Source organism: Oncorhynchus nerka, linkage group LG5 (genome assembly GCF_034236695.1).
Source record: "Oncorhynchus nerka isolate Pitt River linkage group LG5, Oner_Uvic_2.0, whole genome shotgun sequence".
Classification (NCBI taxonomy): Eukaryota; Metazoa; Chordata; class Actinopteri; order Salmoniformes; family Salmonidae; genus Oncorhynchus; species Oncorhynchus nerka.
Genome location: NC_088400.1, coordinates 30,334,805 through 30,352,739, shown reverse-complemented (window position 1 = coordinate 30,352,739; position 17,935 = coordinate 30,334,805). Strand labels below are relative to the sequence as shown.

Sequence of the window (17,935 nt, the reverse complement as noted above, 5' to 3'; positions counted from 1 at the left end):
GTGCCTCACCATGCAATAATTACTCCAAATGCATCTTCTCATTATTTATTACATACCTTGGAAACTGGAAAAATAATTTTCCTCCCTTGCTCTACACAGTATTGCTGCACATCGTTTCATCTTTGTATCTCCGTAATAATTGTAATAGTTATCAGTATCTTTGACAACAAACACATGAGATTCCAGCTCAACAATTTAATAATCAAACTGGAAGTTATCTTTGCGTAATGATTAGTTTTTTATACTGCTTCTCCCTCACTTAAACTAACAGAGAACAGTTTACATTAAACACGGTATTTATTGATGACATATGTTTTGGAAACAGAAAACATCAATCGAGAAAATTTACAGATTGTCGGCCATAATCCATTTTTTCTCACTGCCGCTCAATGGGCTTCCTCTTACTAATTTATTTGGTAGCGCTAGGAAACGCCAACCGGATGCTTCACATTTATACATCCTGTGAAATATCTGTCTCATTGTTCTATCTATGACAAGAACTTCGAGCAGCAGCAGAGTTCGCCATTTTGGAAGGCAGCTTTGTTCGTACACAAAAGTACAGATAAAACATCGGTTTTTTTTTTGTTTAGTTTTTTAAAAACATATTAGTTGTTTGGGGTGCATCAGTCGATAGATAAAGTGAGGACAGATGATTTGATGTGTAATACTACAATGTAAACATATAATCTTATTAATCTTCCTAGCCTTCACGTTTCGTCGACGAACCAGGAAGCTAACGTTAGTAGGCTGGCTTGCCAATGTACAGATCGCTAGTTATTACTTTCTGAAAATTGTTGGCGTTGACGCTAACATTTATCAGATGCATGTTGCTGACAGCAGTTAGATAGGTTTCACTTGGATTGTTGTTAATTTAGCTAGCAATTTAACGTTAGGTAAATTGACGTAGCTAGCATGTTAGAACAAATACACCAGTCGGTGTCTGTAGAGGATAAATTGACCATGATTAGTTAGTTAGCGAATGCTAGAAAATATTGTACGCTATTTACTGGTTTATGGTTGAATTTACTCTATATGTAGATTTGAATTATGTTTTACAGTTTGTTGGCACTGCAGCTATCCATGTGACGTTAGCTCGTTTTAGCTATTAATGTGAACATTCATCACTTGTGTGGCAGATGCGACAGGCAAAGCGAATTCGTTCCCCTGGCGTTTGGCTCAGTGAGTTCAGCTGGGTGGAGAGCCGAAAGCGCCAGAAGCGAGATGATTCGAATAGCAGTGCAAGGGAGAATAAATCTCGAAGACGTCAACAACCCCTCAAAACACATGAAGGGTAAATATGACCCAATTTCCTCCCCCACCCAACAGAACTATTATAGGCCCCACCCACAACCAACCCCTAGATCTCTTCCTTTTTACATCTGGCTGGTCATTCTGTCTCTTCAGTTAGGTTGGTAGGATCCAGCAGCTATACACATGCCAAATGTTTTCACAGCAATATATTAATGTGGTGAGGACAAGCCATCATCTTATAAATAACGAGTGAAATCTAATCTCACAGCATACTTTAGGCCAACGTTTATTTCAGGAGAATCTGCCTCTTTCCCTGCCCTTGACAGACGTGGTCACAATTCATTTTTGAAGTTGGAACTCTTTATTATTGGAAGTCACTGTCATTTGCCAATATATCACTGTACATTTTATTGCTGGAAGGTAAAACCGTGTCTGGTTTCTGTGTCCGTCTCATTGAGTTTGTGCTTTGTGAGAGATGGAGGTTTATGGTGGAAGTTTCCAGGGCAGAATGGGTAGGGAAGCTCTAATAATAAGTCCCCCAGCAACGCAGACCTTTTCCTGGAAGATACCTGATACCACCAGGGTGCCATCATGACTCTCTCTTGACTGTGGGGCTCTGGAGGTCCAAAGACTCAGATCACATTCCCCTGCTGAAAGAGCTTCACAGATTCCTCACTGAGCCAAAACAACTGTCGTAGCGGACACCTGTGCTTTCGATTTGTGTTGGTGTGAGAGAGGTAGAAGGGGATTCTGCTGTATTGGGGGTTGTGCTGTGCTTGAGCACACATACATTCAAGCTGGCTGCTCATTTTTATAAGGTTGCTACATGATATGTACTAACAGCTCTTGAGACATATTGCCTGGCCAGTTTGTTGCGTCAGTTTACCCCCAAAACTAGGAATTTACACTATGCTCCACTATGTTAGGCTTTCACACCAAGAACCTTGGAGTGATGATGTTACACTCTGTAGTTGTAAATAAGCTTGTTACTAATTAAAAATGTTATATATTAAGCCCCTTGGGATAGGGTGTCGGGGAGGATGTAGGTCCCGGCCATTAGAACCAAGCAGTGGGTAAGTAGGCAGGAGAAGGAGTCAGTCACTTAGCTGTCTTGTTGTTTCTCTCTTTCAGGCACTACCTGGAGACCCACAGCCTGAACCAGCAGAGGATAGAGTCTAAGGACAGGAGGGCCAGAGAAGCCAGCCTGGAGATGGGCTACGACGAGGACAACAGGGCCGCCGCCACCAGGGACAGAGATCGGGAGAAGGACAAGGAGTGGCACCACTACAGCAAGTCATCAGGGCGGAGTGGCAAGAGTGGCCGTAGTAGCCGCCGAGGGCGGAGACGCAGCCCTTCTCATCAACGCTCCTCTTACTCGGTATGAGAACATCTTACAGTCTTCTCTCCTTTCCAACCAACTCCCTATATGGTTATTAGTGGTGTTAGCTTTTCTTTGTCGATCTTTCTCAATATGTACCACAGTGAAACACAGATGGGTTAGAATTATGGATCCAATGTTAGTACCAGAATTCACTGAATACCATCTAGGCATAACTGTAGCAGACTAAGCACAAACACCTTTACAAGGCTTCAATAAGAAGAGTCAAGGGAAAGGGAAACGTTATGTATCAGGCATTAACAGTCAGAAGATAACCAAAACTGTATCTTGAGACACAAAAATGCATATTAGCCTATTCTACTAGACTGATGGTTTATAATGTTTTGTACCGCTTACTTTGAGAAAGTCTCTCACATGAACCTTGTTGTTGCCATGTTTCTCTTCTGTAACACCCACTATGTGGTGACGCCCCCTATGCCTTTCTCTGGTGGGGCTGAATTTGAATGTGCTGCTCCCGCTGTGGTCCGCTGGCGCTGCCTGGTTCGCAACCCACCCACTCTGAATGGGCCGATCCATCCGAAATCTCTCCCCCACGTCCGATCCCCCCCTCTACCCGCTGAATGAATGAATGGCACGTTCCGTCCCGTTGTGGTGGCCTGGTGATGGTGTTCTCTCTGGGCCGGTGATGGTGGTTGATGGTTGATGATGGTGGTGATGGGACAACAGAGGAGCCATCATCGCAGGAGCAGGAAAAGATCCCGGAGTGTTGAGGATGATGACGAGGGTCACCTGATCTATCACAGGGGAGACATGCTAAGAGCCAGATGTATAGAATATATCACTTTTCTCTCTCTGTCAACTAGCTATCTGTTATGTTGTTGCTTTTTCATATGGTGTACTGTTGCAAAATTCTATTCTATTGTAGACACTTGTATTTGAGTGGGTAGGGTTTATCATTGTATTGTTAAATGTGGATTAGTTATTACACCTCGCTACATAACATCATTATTAGTGTGATGTGTGTACTGTGTATTATGGTTTGTTGGCTTGGAGCCCTGTCCTGTTCTAGTTAGACAGTATAATGCTAAATCCATATCAAACAAAGCAGCTAGGCAGACATTATGTGGCAGATCAGGTGTGATGGTAGTGGATGCCAGTCATCACTGCTCTGGTTCTAACTAATGCTCTTTATTCCCTGTAGATGAGATTGTGTCAACTCTAGGAGAAGGAGCCTTTGGGAAAGTCGTGGAATGCATCGATCACTCTAAGTAAGTCGCTCACTGGAAAGGTCTGGATGTCACTGTGACAATGCTACCCCTCTCCCCCTTCAATTCAATTTAAGGGCTTTATTGGCATGGGGAAACATATGTTACATTGCCAAAGCAAGTGAAATAGATGATAAACAAAAGTCAAATAAACAATCTAGAAAATAACAGTAAACATTACACGAACAAAAGTTCCAAAATAATATACATTTCAAATGTCTGTGGAAATAGTTCAAGTACAAAAGGGAAAATAAATAAACATAAGTATGGGTTGTATTTACAATGGTGTTTGTTCTTCACGGGTTGCCCTTTTCTTGTGGCAACAGGTCACAAATCTTGCTGCTGTCATTGCACAAAGTGGTATTTCACCCAATATATATGGGAGTTTATCATAATTGGTTGTTTTTGAATTATTTGTGGGTCTGTGTAATCTGAGGGGAATGTGTGTCTCTAGTTTGGTCATACATTTGGCAGGAGGTTAGAAAGAGCAGCTCAGTTTCCACCTCCATTTTATGGGCAGTGTGCACATAGCCTGTCTTCTCTTGAGAGCCAGGTCGGCCTACAGTGGCCTTTCTCAATAGCAAGGCTATGCTCACTGAGTCTACATAGTCAAGGCTTTCCTTAAGTTTGGGTCAGTTACAGTGGTCAGGTGTTCTGCCACTGTGTACTCTCTGTTTAGGGCCAAATAGCATTCTAGTTTGCTCTGTTTTTTTTGTTACTGCTTTCCAATGCGTCAAGTAATTATCTTTTTGTTTTCTCATGATTTGGTTGGGTCTAATTGTGTTGCTGTCCTGGGGCTCTGTTCACAAACAGACCCCACAGAGCCCCAGGACAGCAACACAATTAGACCCAACCAAGTCATGAGAGGACCTGCTTGCTTAGGGGACTCTTCTCCAGGTTCATCTTTCTGTAGGTGATGGCTTTGTTTTGGAATGCTTGGGAATCACTTCCTTTTAGGTGGTTGTAGATGTAACAGATGTGAAATGGCTAGCGGTGGTGCGCGCTAATAGCGTTTCAATCGGTGATGTCACTTGCTCTGAGACCTTGAAGTGGTTGTTCCCCTCGCTCTGCAAGGGCCGTGGCTTTTGTGGCGCGATGAGTAACGATGCCTCGGGAGTGGCTGTTGTTGATGTGTGTAGAGGGTCCCTGGTTTGAGCCCAGGTTGGGGCGAGGAGAGGGACGGAAGCTATACTGTTACATAGAGTTGAACGTCCCTTTCCTCGATTTTGATCGTTAACGACTATTGGCGTAATTCTTCTCTGCATGCATTACTTGGTGTTTTACGTTGTATACTGAGGATATTTTTGCTGAATTCTGTTTCAATTTGGTGTTTGTCCCAATTTGTGAATTTCTTGGTTGGTGAGTGGACCCCAGACCTCACAACCATAAAGGGCAATGGGTTCTATGACTGATTCTAGAGGTCGACTGATTAATCGGAATGGACGATTAATTGGGGCCGATTTCAGGTTTTCATAACCATCAGAAATCTGTATTTTTGGACAACGATTTGGCCTTTTTTAAATTTATTTTTTTACACCTTTTATTTAACTAGGCATGTCAGTTAAGAACACATTCTTATTTTCAATGATGGCCTAGGAACAGTAGGTTAACTGCCTTGTTCAGGGTCAGAACGACAGATTTTTACCTTGCCAGCTCGGGGATTCAATCTTGCAACCTTACAGTTAACTAGTCCAACGCTCTAACCACCTGCCTCTCATTGCACTCCACAAGGAGCCTGCCTGTTACGCGAATGCAGTAAGAAGCCAATGTAAGTTGCTAATCATAATCACTAGTTAACTACACATGGTTGATGATATTACTAGTTTATCTAGCGTGTCCTGCATTGCATATAATCGATGCGGTGCGCATTCCCGATAAAGGACTGTCGTTGCTCCAACGTGTACCTAACCATAAACATCAATGCCTTTCTTAAAATCAATACACAAGTATATATTTTTAAACCTGCGTATTTAGTTAATATTGCCTGCTAACATGAATTTCTTTTAACTAGGTAAATTGTGTCACTTCTCTTGCAACAGAGTCAGGGTATGTGCATGCAGCAGTTTGGGCCGTTGTGAACAGTGTAAAGACTATTTCTTTCCAACATACACAGCCAACTTCAATGCCTTTCTTAAAGTCAATACACAGAAGTATATATTTTTCAACCTGCATATTTAGCTAAAAGAAATCCAGGTTAGCAGGCAATATTAACTTCTTATGGTATAGGGGATGGTTGGGCAAAAAACAGGGAAAATGCAGCGTGGAATTTAAAAAAAAAAATGATATCAAAATCAAAATTTCATTAAATCACACATGTAAGATACTCAATTAAAGCTACACTCGTGAATCCAGCTAACATGTCAGATTTTTTAAAGGCTTTTCGGCGAAAGCATAAGAAGCTATTATGTGATGATAGCACAATAGTAAATAAAGAGGGTAGCATATTTCAACCCTGCAGGCGCTACACAACGCAGAAATAAAATCTAAAACATGCATTACCTTTGAAGAGCTTCTTTTGTTGGCACTCCAATATGTCCCATAAACATCACAATTGGTCCTTTTGTTCAATTAATTAATTCTGTCCATATATATCCAAATGTCCATTTATTTGACGCGTTTGATCCAGAAAACAGCTTCCAAAAAACACAACATCACTACAAAATATTTCAAAAGTTGCATATAAACTTTGCCAAAATATTTCAAAGTACTTTTGTAATGCAACTTTAGGTATTTTTAAACATTAATAATCTATCAAATTTTAAACTGGTGTATCTGTGTTCAATACAGGAAGACAACAAACCGACGCTACTTTTCACGTCTTGCGCTCTCTCAACAGTGTTACCTAGTTCCTAGATGGCCTACTTCTTCATTGCACAAATGAATAACCTCAACCAAATTCCAAAGACTGGTGACATCCAGTGGAAGCGGTAGGAACAGAAAACAGGTTCCTAAGAAATATAATTTGCCAATGAGAACTCAGTGAGCAGACAGAGACCAAAAATAAATAAATTCTGAACGGTTAGTCCTTGGGGTTTTGCCTGCTACATAAGTTATACTCACAGACATAATTCAAACCGTTTTAGAAACTTCAGTGTTTTCTATCCAAATCTAATCTATGCATATGTTATATTCCTGGCATGAGTAGCAGGAAGTTGAAATTGGGCACACTATTTATCCAAAAGTGAAAATGCTGCCCCCTATACCTTAAGAAGTTAACCAGGTAAAATTGTGTCACTTCTCTTGCGTTCATTGCACGCAGAGTCAGGGTATATGCAACAGTTTGGGCCGCCTGGCTCGTTGCGAACTAATTTGCCAGAATTTTACGTAATTATGACATAACATTGAAGGTTGTACAATGTAACAGTAATATTTAGACTTAGGGATGCCACCCGTTAGATAAAATACAGAACGGTTCCGTATTTCACTGAAATAATAAACGTTTTGTTTTCCGGATTCGACCATATTAATGACCAAAGGCTCATATTTCTGTGTGTTATTATGTTATAATTAAGTCTATGATTTGATAGAGCAGTCTGACTGAGCGATGGTAGGCAGCAGCAGGCTCGTAAGCATTCATTCTAACAGCACTTTTGTGAGTTTTGCCAGCAGCTCTTTGCAATGCTTCAAGCATTGAGCTGTTTATGACTTCAAGCCTATCAACTCCCGAGATTAGGCTGGTGTAACCGATGTGAAATGGCTAGCTAGTTAGCGGGGTGCGGGCTATTAGCGTTTCAAACGTCACTCGCTCTGAGACTTGGAGTAGTTGTTCCCCTTGCTCTGCAAGGGCCGCGGATTTTGTGGAGCGATGGGTAACAATGCTTCGAGGGTGGCTGTTGTCGATGTGTTCCTGGTTCGAGCCCAGGTAGCAGCGAGGAGAGGGATGGAAGCTATACTGTTACACAGGCAATACTAAAGTGCCTAGAAGAACATCCAATTGTCAAAGGTATATGAAATAGAAATGGTATAGAGAGAAATAGTCCTTAAATACTATATTAACTACAACCTCTTACCTTGGAATATTGAAATCTCATGTTAAAAGGAACCACCAGCTTTCATATGTTCTGAGCAAGGAACTTAAACGTCAGCTTTTTTACATGGCACATACTTCCTTCTCCAACACTTTGTTTTTGCATTATTTAAACCAAATTGAACATTGTTTCATTATTTATTTGAGGCTAAATAGATTTTTATTGATGTATTATATTAAGTTAAAATAAGTGTTCATTCAGTATTGTTGTAACTGTCATTATTACATTTTAAAAATCGGCCAATTAATCGCTATCAGCTTTTTTTTGGTCCTCCAATAATTGGTATCGGCGTTGAAAAAATCCTAATCGGTCGACCTCTAACTGATTAAATTATTTTTTTAGTCAGATCCTAATTGGTGTGTGGATTTTTATGCTCCTTTTGATGACATAGAAGGCTCTTCTTGCCTTGTCTCTCACATCGTTCACAGCTTTGTGGAAGTTACCTGTGGCGCTGATGTTTAGGCCGAGATATGTATAGGTTATTGTGTGCTCTAGGGCGATGGTGTCTAGGTTGATTTTTGTATTTTTGGTCCTGGCAACTGGAGTAATGTAGGGTATGTAAACATTATATTAAGTGGCCACTGATACATTTTTTACATGTTTGGCAGCAGCCACTCAATGTTAGTGGTGGCTATTTAACAGTCTGATGGCCTTGAGATAGAAGCTGCTGCGCCTTCTTCGCCACTCTGTCTGTGTGGGTGGATGATAGAGGAATTTTTATGCTTTAATTGCCAAAACCAATTTCACACTCGTTTCTATTCATTAATGAGGTGTAAGTTCATTAATTATGCATGAAGTAGATCGAGACCAGTCTTAAAAGCCAGGTAAAGAGCGTTTAATTCCAGAGAGTACTGAATGCTTACACACATTTCCACAGGTTATAAACTGAAAATGACGTCAGCGTTTTCCAAACGTTCCATTTCACAAACAGAGGGCCCCTCTAACTTTCAAGCCTCCGCGTTATCAGCACGAAGTCAAGGCCAGTCAGCATAAATCAACATTCCCGACCATTTGGAGATGGCCCGTTCCCACCACCTGGAGATTTGTACAACTGAATGAACTAAGGAACAGACCTATTATTGTTACTAACTCCTGACTACATTATATACAATTGGGAAAGGGAGCAAGAGGGATAACTCACATTATAGCATTTGGACTAGTCAGTTTCTGATTGGAATGTATACATAATTAGTCATTTCAACCATATTTTCCTCTATCAGTGGACCAATTCAGTTTATCCGTGATGTGTACGCCGAGGAACTTAACTTAATACCCTCTCCACTACTGTCCCGTCGATGTGGATAGTGGGGTGCTCCCTCTGCTTTTTCCTGAAGTCCACGATCATCTCCTTTGTTTTGTTGACGTTGAGTATGAGGTTATTTCCCTGACACCACACTCCGAGGGCCCTCACCTCCTCCCTGTAGGCCGTCTCGTCGTTGTTGGTAATCAAGTCTACCACTGTAGGGATGTCTGCAAACTTGATGATTGAGTTGGAGGCGTGCAAGGCCACGCTGTCATGGGTGAACAGGGAGTACAGGAGAGGGCTAATAACACACCCTTGTGGGGCTCAGTGTTGAGGATCAGCGGGGTGGAGATGTTGTTACCTACCCTCACCACCTGGGGGGCGGCCCGTCAGAAAGTCCAGTACCCAGTTGCACAGGGCGTGGTCGAGACCCAGGGTCTCAAGCTTGATGACAAGTTTGGAGGGTACTATGGTGTTAAATGCTGAGCTGTAGTCGATGAACAGCATTCTCACGTAGGTATTCCTCTTGTCCAGATGGGTTAGGGCAGTGTGGTTGCGATTGCGTCGTCTGTGGGCCTATTGGGGCGGTAAGCAAATTGGAGTGGGTCTAGGGTGTCAGGTCGGGTGGAGGTGATATGGTCCTTGACTAGTCTCTCAAAGCACTTCATGATGACGGAAGTGAGCGCTACGGGGCGGTAGTCATTTAGCTCAGTTACCTTAGCTTTCTTGGGAACAGGAACAATGGTGGCCTTCTTGAAGCATGTGGGGACAGCAGACTGGGATAAGGATTGATTGAATATGTCCGTAAACACACCAGCCAGCTCGTCTGCGCATGCTCTGAGGACGCGGCTGGGGATGCCGTCTGGGCCTGCAGCCTTGCGAGGGTTAACACGTTTAAATGTTTTACTCACGTCGGCTGTAGTGAAGGAGAGTCCGCAGGTTTTGGTAGCGGGCCATGTCAGTGGCACTGTATTGTCCTCAAAGCGAGCAAAGTTGTTTAGTCTGTCTGGGAGCAAGACATCCTGGTCCGCGACGGGGCTGGTTTTCTTTTTGTAATCCTTGATTGACTGTAGACCCTGTAGACATATCCCAATCCACGTGATCAAAGGAATCTTGAAGCGTGGAATTAGATTGGTCGGTCCAGCGTTGAACAGATCTGAGCGCGGGAGCTTCCTGTTTTAGTTTCTGTCTATAGGCTGGAAGCAACAAAATGGAGTCGTGGTCAGCTTTTCCGAAAGGAGGGTGGGGGAGGGCCTTATATGCATCGCGGAAGTTAGAATAACAACGATCCAGGGTTTTACCAGCCCTGGTAGCACAATCAATATGCTGATAGAATTTAGGGAGTCTTGTTTTCAGATTAGCCTTGTTAAACAGCTACAATGAATGCAACCAGTTACATAGAGTCAAATAAATTTGTTCAGGGCCATCGATGTGTCTGCTTGGGGGGGATAAAAATGTGGCTGTGATTTATAATCGAAGAGAATTCTCTTGGTAGATAATGTGGTCGACATTTGATTGTGAAGAATTCTAAGTCAGATGAACAGAAGGACTTGAGTTCCTGTATGTTATGATCACACCATGTCTCGTTAATCATAAGACATACCCCCCCCCGCCCCTCTTCTTACCAGAAAGATGTTTGTTTCTGTCGGCGCGATGCGTGAAGAAACCAGCTGGCTGTACAGACTCCCATAGCGTGTCTCGTGTGAGCCATGTTAACGTTCTTTGCTTCACGGAAGTCTCTGATGTCTCTCTGCGCCCGGGTATGGGCGAGGGGACGGTCTAAAGTTATACTGTTACACTTACAGAGATCATCCATTCACCTACACTGCGTCTCAGAAAGACATGGCGGTTGGGACCAAAAATCTCGAATTTGGACTCATCAGACCAAAAGATCGATGGAAATCTGTCCAATGTCCATTGCTTGTGTTTCTTGGCCCAAGCAAGTCTCTTCTTATTATTGGTGTCCTTTAGTTGTAGTTTCTTTGCTGCAATTCGACCATGAAGGCCTGATTCACCCAGTCTCCTCTGAAAAGTTGGTGTTGAGATGTGTCTGTTACTTGAACTCTGTGAAGCATTTATTTGGGCTGCAGATTGACACTGGTAACTCTAATGAACCTATCCTCTGCCCTAGAGGTAACTCTGGGTCTTCCTTTCCTGTGGCTGTCCTCATGAGAGCCAGTTTCATCATAGCACTTGATGGTTTTTGTGACTGCACTTGAAGAAATGTTCATAGTTCTTGACATTTTCTGTTTTGACTGACCTTCATGTCTTAAAGTAATGATGGACTGTCGTTTCGCTTTGCTCATTTGAGCTGTTGCCATAATATGGACTTGGTCTTTTACCAAATAGGGCTATCTATTGTATACCCACAGTGTTCTCTAACTTAATCTCTCTGTTTCTCTCTATCGTTCTAATCTGAAAGCCTCAATCTCTCTCACAGTTAGATATGTGTGTCTCGTCTGTGATTTCAGAATTGGTTCTCGCGTGGCACTGAAGATCATTAAAAACATTGACCGGTATCGCGAAGCAGCCATGGCTGAGGTGGAGGTGCTGGAGCAGATGAACTCTCTGGACTGTGACCGGAGATAGTAAGTCACAGCATGTTATTAGAACAAGCCCATACATAAGCAGAAATCATGTAGACTTTCCATTACGAGGATGATGTGCAGTCTCGCATACAAGTAGTTGGTTATCTGCCAGGCGTACACTTTAATTATGGATTGTAACTTATATCCCACTTTAATGATCGGTGTGTCATCAATATCAGACACCATTGTTTGTCTTGCCTAGCTACATAATCCACTAACTGTGATTGGCTCTGAATAAGATTCTGCTAAATTACTGAAATGTAAATCCCTCCTCTCTCTCCTCCCTCTTTCTTTCCTCCCCTCTCTCTCTCTTTCTGTCTCTGTCTCACTCCCCTCTGCCGTCTCAGTGGATGTGTGAGGATGCTGGACTGGTTCGACCACCACGGTCACGTGTGTATATCGTTTGAGCTGCTGGGGCTCAGTACCTATGACTACCTGAAGGAGAATAACTTCCAGCCGTTCCCGGTAGAACACATCAGGATCATGGCCTACCAGATCATCCGAGCCGTACGATGTGAGTAGTTACCATAGAATTACACTTTATAACATGCTGGAATAGTCATTTCATTGGATTTCTGTGGTAGTAAGCACCACCCACACTGGATAAGAGCAATGCTACATGTCTCAACTTAAAGGTTATTGTGTGTTTCCCAAATGGAACCCTATTCTCAATCTAGTGCACTGCTAAGTATTTAATTTGGGTGGGGGGATACGTCACCGTTTGGGAGACATACACTGTAAATGAAAAGCTGTTGGGTTATAGTGGGGACTTCAGAGTATATTCCATTGTACAAATGGTGTAATAGAACAAAGGGTTGTCTACTCTCCTGCCTGTGTTGACGATGTTCTCTGTGGCTGCTGTTTGTTTCAGTCCTGCATAAGAACAAGCTGACACACACTGACCTGAAGCCCGAGAACATTCTGTTTGTGGACTCAGAGTACGACATCAAGTACAACGCCAAAATGGTACGAGTCTGTTACCTGCCACATTGATCTGTGCTGACAAAACACTCACCATGAATGAACTGTGAAGTTGACTGATTTGGTTGTCCCCCCTATTTGAATTTGTGTTCTGTCTGACTCAATCAAATGAATATTTGTCATGACTCATATCTGCCCTACAGAAGCGCGACGAGAGGACGTTGAAGAACCCGGATGTGAAGGTGGTTGATTTTGGCAACGCCACATATGAACACAACCACCACACCTCCGTAGTGTCCACACGCCACTACCGCGCTCCAGAGGTCATTCTGGGTAAGACACATACTTCCTCAATGCTAATTCATGATATTACTGATGTTATGTGATAATGCTGCTTATCGTTGTTGTCTGATGAAAACTTAATCTTCAAAACAGAAACGATTATAAAACTTCAGAAGCTATTTGTAATACATTTTCTTGGTCTTAGAGTCCTGAAATGTTTAGAGTACATTAAGGGGAGTTACTGATTTCATTAAATGTACAAAACTGAAAATGAGGAATAACAGAGTTCTGGGGTTTTCATCAGACGGCGACATTACTCAGACCTAGACTGCATCCAGGTGGCATAGGGAACCATTTGGGCTGCATCCCTGTTTCTCTGTTGCTGATGTCACGCTTCTCTCTCTGTGTAGATCTGTGGAGTCTGGGTTGTAATGCTTCTCTCTCTGTGTAGATCTGTGGAGTCTGGGTTGTAAATGCTTCTCTCTGTGTAGATCTGTGGAGTCTGGGTTGTAAATGCTTCTCTCTCTGTGTAGATCTGTGGAGTCTGGGTTGCAATGCTTCTCCCTCTGTGTAGATCTGTGGAGTCTGGGTTGTAATGCTTCTCTCTCTGTGGAGTCTGGGTTGTAATGCTTCTCTCTCTGTGTAGATCTGTGGAGTCTGGGTTGTAATGCTTCTCCCTCTGTGTAGATCTGTGGAGTCTGGGTTGTAATGCTTCTCTCTCTGTGGAGTCTGGGTTGTAATGCTTCTCTCTCTGTGTAGATCTGTGGAGTCTGGGTTGTAAATGCTTCTCTCTCTGTGGAGTCTGGGTTGTAATGCTTCTCCCTCTGTGTAGATCTGTGGAGTCTGGGTTGTAATGCTTCTCTCTCTGTGTAGATCTGTGGAGTCTGGGTTGTAATGCTTCTCTCTCTGTGTAGATCTGTGGAGTCTGGGTTGTAATGCTTCTCCCTCTGTGTAGATCTGTGGAGTCTGGGTTGTAATGCTTCTCTCTCTGTGGAGTCTGGGTTGTAATGCTTCTCCCTCTGTGTAGATCTGTGGAGTCTGGGCTGTAATGCTTCTCTCTCTGTGGAGTCTGGGCTGTAATGCTTCACTCTGTGTAGATCTGTGGAGTCTGGGCTGTAATGCTTCTCTCTCTGTGTAGATCTGGGCTGGGACCATGCCTGTGACGTGTGGAGTCTGGGCTGTATCCTCATAGAGTACTACCTGGGATCAACTCTCTTCCAGGTGGGGGACTGTCGGCTATCCACAGTATCATCATACTAATAATACCTTCTGAATCATGCATTCATCTCAAGCTGTTCTATGCATAGGTAGATCACAGGGGTTTTCCTGCATAGAAAAGGTAAGTGTTATTAAGGGTTGCCTAAGTCCATACAGTAAAAAACTTTTTAAAAATATAATAATCATAATTTGTATGGAAAGACATTTTCAGTGTAAACTTGAAACGACTAAAACCAGATATAATGTATGTGGAAAATATGTATATTTTAAAAATAAGATCATATTTGAGAACTATCAATTGCTTAAATAAAAGCTACACAGTCAGCGAGAATCTAAAATTTAAAAAATGATCCCTTCAGGGCTCTTTTGTCATGGCATGGGGCCCCCATTGATTTTGTTATATGGTTTAAGACACTCAGATAGTGTAGATTTACTGGAAATTAGCTTTGAAACCGCAAATGTGTGGAATTGCAGGAAATTAGTTTTAGAACAGCAACATTTTGTTATTGCGGCCAATAGAGCTTTCAAATTTGCCACCACACCCACCACCTAAGCCCTATTTTGATCCAGAAAAAACTCTGGCTCACTGTGTCCTGGGTGTAATGTTAGACTCCTCTCTGTGGCTCTTGTGTTCTCTCCTCCAGACCCACGACAGTAAAGAACACCTGGCTATGATGGAGAGGGTCCTGGGCCCCATACCGGTACATCTCCTGCAGAAAACCAAGAAGCGGCGGTATGTCCATCGGTACCAGCTGGACTGGGATGCACTCAGCTCCTCTGGGAGATACGTGAGGAAACACTGCAAACCACTCAAGGTAAGGAGGGCCTCCAGCAATATGGCCAACCTATTCTGTTTCCTCAATTCAGTTAATGGAACTGACCCTATAGATACCTGTGATATAAAGACGTCTGAATCACAGTGTTGTTGTGGTCATTGATATCAATAAATTTGACCATCTCCTCCCTTCTCTCCTCCACCTCTTCCATCCCCTCGCTGTCCCCTCAGCAATACATGATGGTCCAGAGCTTGGACCACGACCAGCTGTTTGACCTGATCCAGAAGATGCTGGAGTACGACCCAGCTAAACGCCTCTCCCTGGACCAGGCTCTCAGACACCCCTTCTTCACCTGCCTACGCAAGGCCACCAGGAAATGACCTTTAACCCCAGCGTGGACCCCAACCTGACCCTGCCTATTATCGTGACAATCATCACAACCGTTGTGGCCATGACCATCACCATGACAACTGTGATGATTCACGATCGCCATAGCCCTACATTGACTCTCCGGGAGAGATTGTTTACCTCTGGCTGTATCAGTCCGCCCACGTGGCTTTTTGTCCATTGCTGTCATGCTAGTTAGTGTTAATGTATTGCGAGTTGTATCGTTGTAGCAACCAGGTTCACTGATGAAGCTGGTGTGTTATTCTATGGGCTGTCAGACTTAATCGGTTAGCTCCAGTTAACGTTGTTTTTTAATTGAGATTTATCGCATTGCCTAAATGCTTTCCAAAGACACTGAAAACATCCCAAATACATAACCTATTCAGCTAAAAACTAGTTGACATTGAGGTTAAAGAAAGTGTTCTTTTTCAATTGACCTAATTCTGCTAACTGTTAGGCAAAATCAAGATGTCAATATTCTTGTAATGTTTTTGTATAAAAAAATCTTACATTTCACCTTAATTTGAGCAAATTCAGAATTTGCGATTAATCAAAGCATATCTTGTAACTCACTGGATGATATTTTTGTCTGACTGCCCTGCGTTTTTTTCCCAAGTCTCTTTTTTCAGTATGGCTGGATTTGTAACTTTTGGAATATCGCTGTGTGTTTGCATTTGTCAATAAAAACGTCTGGAGTATGAACGTATATGTAAAAAACAAAGTACCCTGTGCACAGCAGTGCGTGTAGTTCACAACCTTTCCCCCCAAGGACCCCTTTTTCACATCTGATTTCATGGCCCTCAGTTTTTTTTTTTTTACACCTTGAATCAATAAGCCCCTGCAACCCCACCAAGTAACTCAGGACTCCTAGGTTGGGGACCGCTGGTCTAGATCCAGGAGCTGGTTTTGGCAGGAACAACTAGTATTATAAAATGTGTTTAAAAACCACACAAGAAATATAACATCTCAGTAATGTTTCTTATGCACATAAAAGCTTATTGCTCTCATTTAGTTTACATCCCTTTTAGTGAGCATTTCTCCTTTGCCAAGAAAATCCATCCACACCTAATAAATATGGCATATCAAGAAGCTGATTAAACAGCATGATCATTACACAGGTGCACCTTCTACTGGGGACAAAAGACCACCCGAAAAAGTGCAGTTATGTCACACAACACAATGCCACAGATGTCTCATGTTTTGGGGGCGATTGCAGTTGGCATGCTGACTGCAGCAATGTCCACCAGAGCTGTTGCCATATAATTTAATGTTATTTTTTTCCAATAAGCCCCTTCCAATGTCGTTTTAAAGAATTTGGCGGTACATCCAACCGGCCTCACAACCACAGACCACATGTAACCGGGCCAGGACCTCCACATCCGCTTCTTCACCTGTGGGATCGTCTGAGACCAGCCACCGGGACAGCTGATGTAACTGGGTTTACAAAACCGAACAATTATTGCACAAACTCAGAAACCGTCTCAGAGAAACTCATCTGCTTGCTCGTCGTCCTCACCAGGATCTTGACCTGACTAGTTCGGCATTGTAACTTCAGTGGGCAAATGCTTGCCTTCAATGGCCCTGGCACAGAAAAGTGTGGTTTCAACTACCGGACAGCGCGTGGGCGAGGAGTTTGCTGATGTCAACGTTGTAAACTGCCGCATGGTGATGGTGGGGTTATGGTATGGGCAGGAATAAGCAACAGATAACAAACACAATTGCTTTTTATCAATGGCAATTTGAATGCACAGAGAAACCATGACAAGATCCTGAGGCCCGTTGTCGTGCCGTTCACCCGCCGCCATCACCACATGTTTCAGCAGGACATCATGTTGCAAGGATCTGTACACAATTCCTGGAAGATGAACATGTCACAGTTCCTCCATGAACTGCATACTCACCAGACATGTCACCCATTGTACTTGTTTGGGATGCTCTGGATCGATGTGCACGACACCATGTTCCAGTTCCTGCCAATATCCAGCAACTTCGTACAGCCATGGAAGAGGAGTGGGACAACACTCCACAGGGCGCAATCAAAAGCCTGATCAACTCTATGCGAAGGAGATGTGTCGTGATGTACGAGGAAAAAGGTGGTCACAACAGATACTGACTGGTTTTCTGATCCACAGCCATGCCTTTTTTTAAAGGTACTGTATCTGTGACCAACAGATGCATATCTACCAGTCATGTGAAATCCATAGGTCAGGGCCTAATGAATTCATTTAAATTGATTGATTTCCTTATATGAACTGTAACTCGGTAAAATCTTTGAAATGGTTGTATGTTGTGTTTTTATGTTTGTTCAGTGTATAGCAGTGGAGGCTGCTGAGGGGAGAACGACTCATAATAATGGCCGGAGCAGCGCAAATCGGCATCAAAAACCTGTATTTGATACCATTACACTGATTCTGTTCCAGTCATTGCCACGAGCCCGTCCTCCCCAATTAAGGTGTCACCAACCTCCAGTGGTGTATACAGTGACAAGAAAAAGTATATGAACCCTTTGGAATTACCTGGATTCCTGCATAAATTAGTCATACAATTTGATCTGATCTTCATCTTAGTCACAACAATAGACAAACACAATATGCTTAAACTAATAACACACTAATTATTGTATTTTTCTTGTCTATA

General features: G+C 42.9%; 1 protein-coding gene across 5 annotated transcripts; it reads left to right on the top strand.

Moving 5' to 3' along the window:
- Positions 1-479: 479 nt before the first annotated feature.
- On the top strand, positions 480-16,000 carry LOC115124241 (dual specificity protein kinase CLK4-like). Of its 5 annotated transcripts, none has more exons than XM_029653628.2 (12): positions 480-556; positions 1,137-1,291; positions 2,383-2,629; positions 3,317-3,416; positions 3,792-3,858; positions 11,598-11,714; positions 12,062-12,228; positions 12,586-12,680; positions 12,839-12,968; positions 14,056-14,138; positions 14,780-14,950; positions 15,142-16,000. In XM_029653628.2, the coding sequence occupies exons 1-12, from the start codon at positions 491-493 to the stop codon at positions 15,289-15,291; spliced, it is 1,548 nt and encodes a 515-aa protein (XP_029509488.2). In that variant the 5' UTR covers positions 480-490; the 3' UTR covers positions 15,292-16,000. The 5 variants fall into 5 exon arrangements, with proteins under 5 accessions (XP_029509488.2, XP_029509492.2, XP_029509490.2 ...); XM_029653632.2 differs by lacking the exon at positions 15,142-16,000 and adding an exon at positions 14,225-14,256 and having other exon boundaries at positions 14,780-14,949; XM_029653630.2 differs by having other exon boundaries at positions 491-639.
- Positions 16,001-17,935: the final 1,935 nt, after the last annotated feature.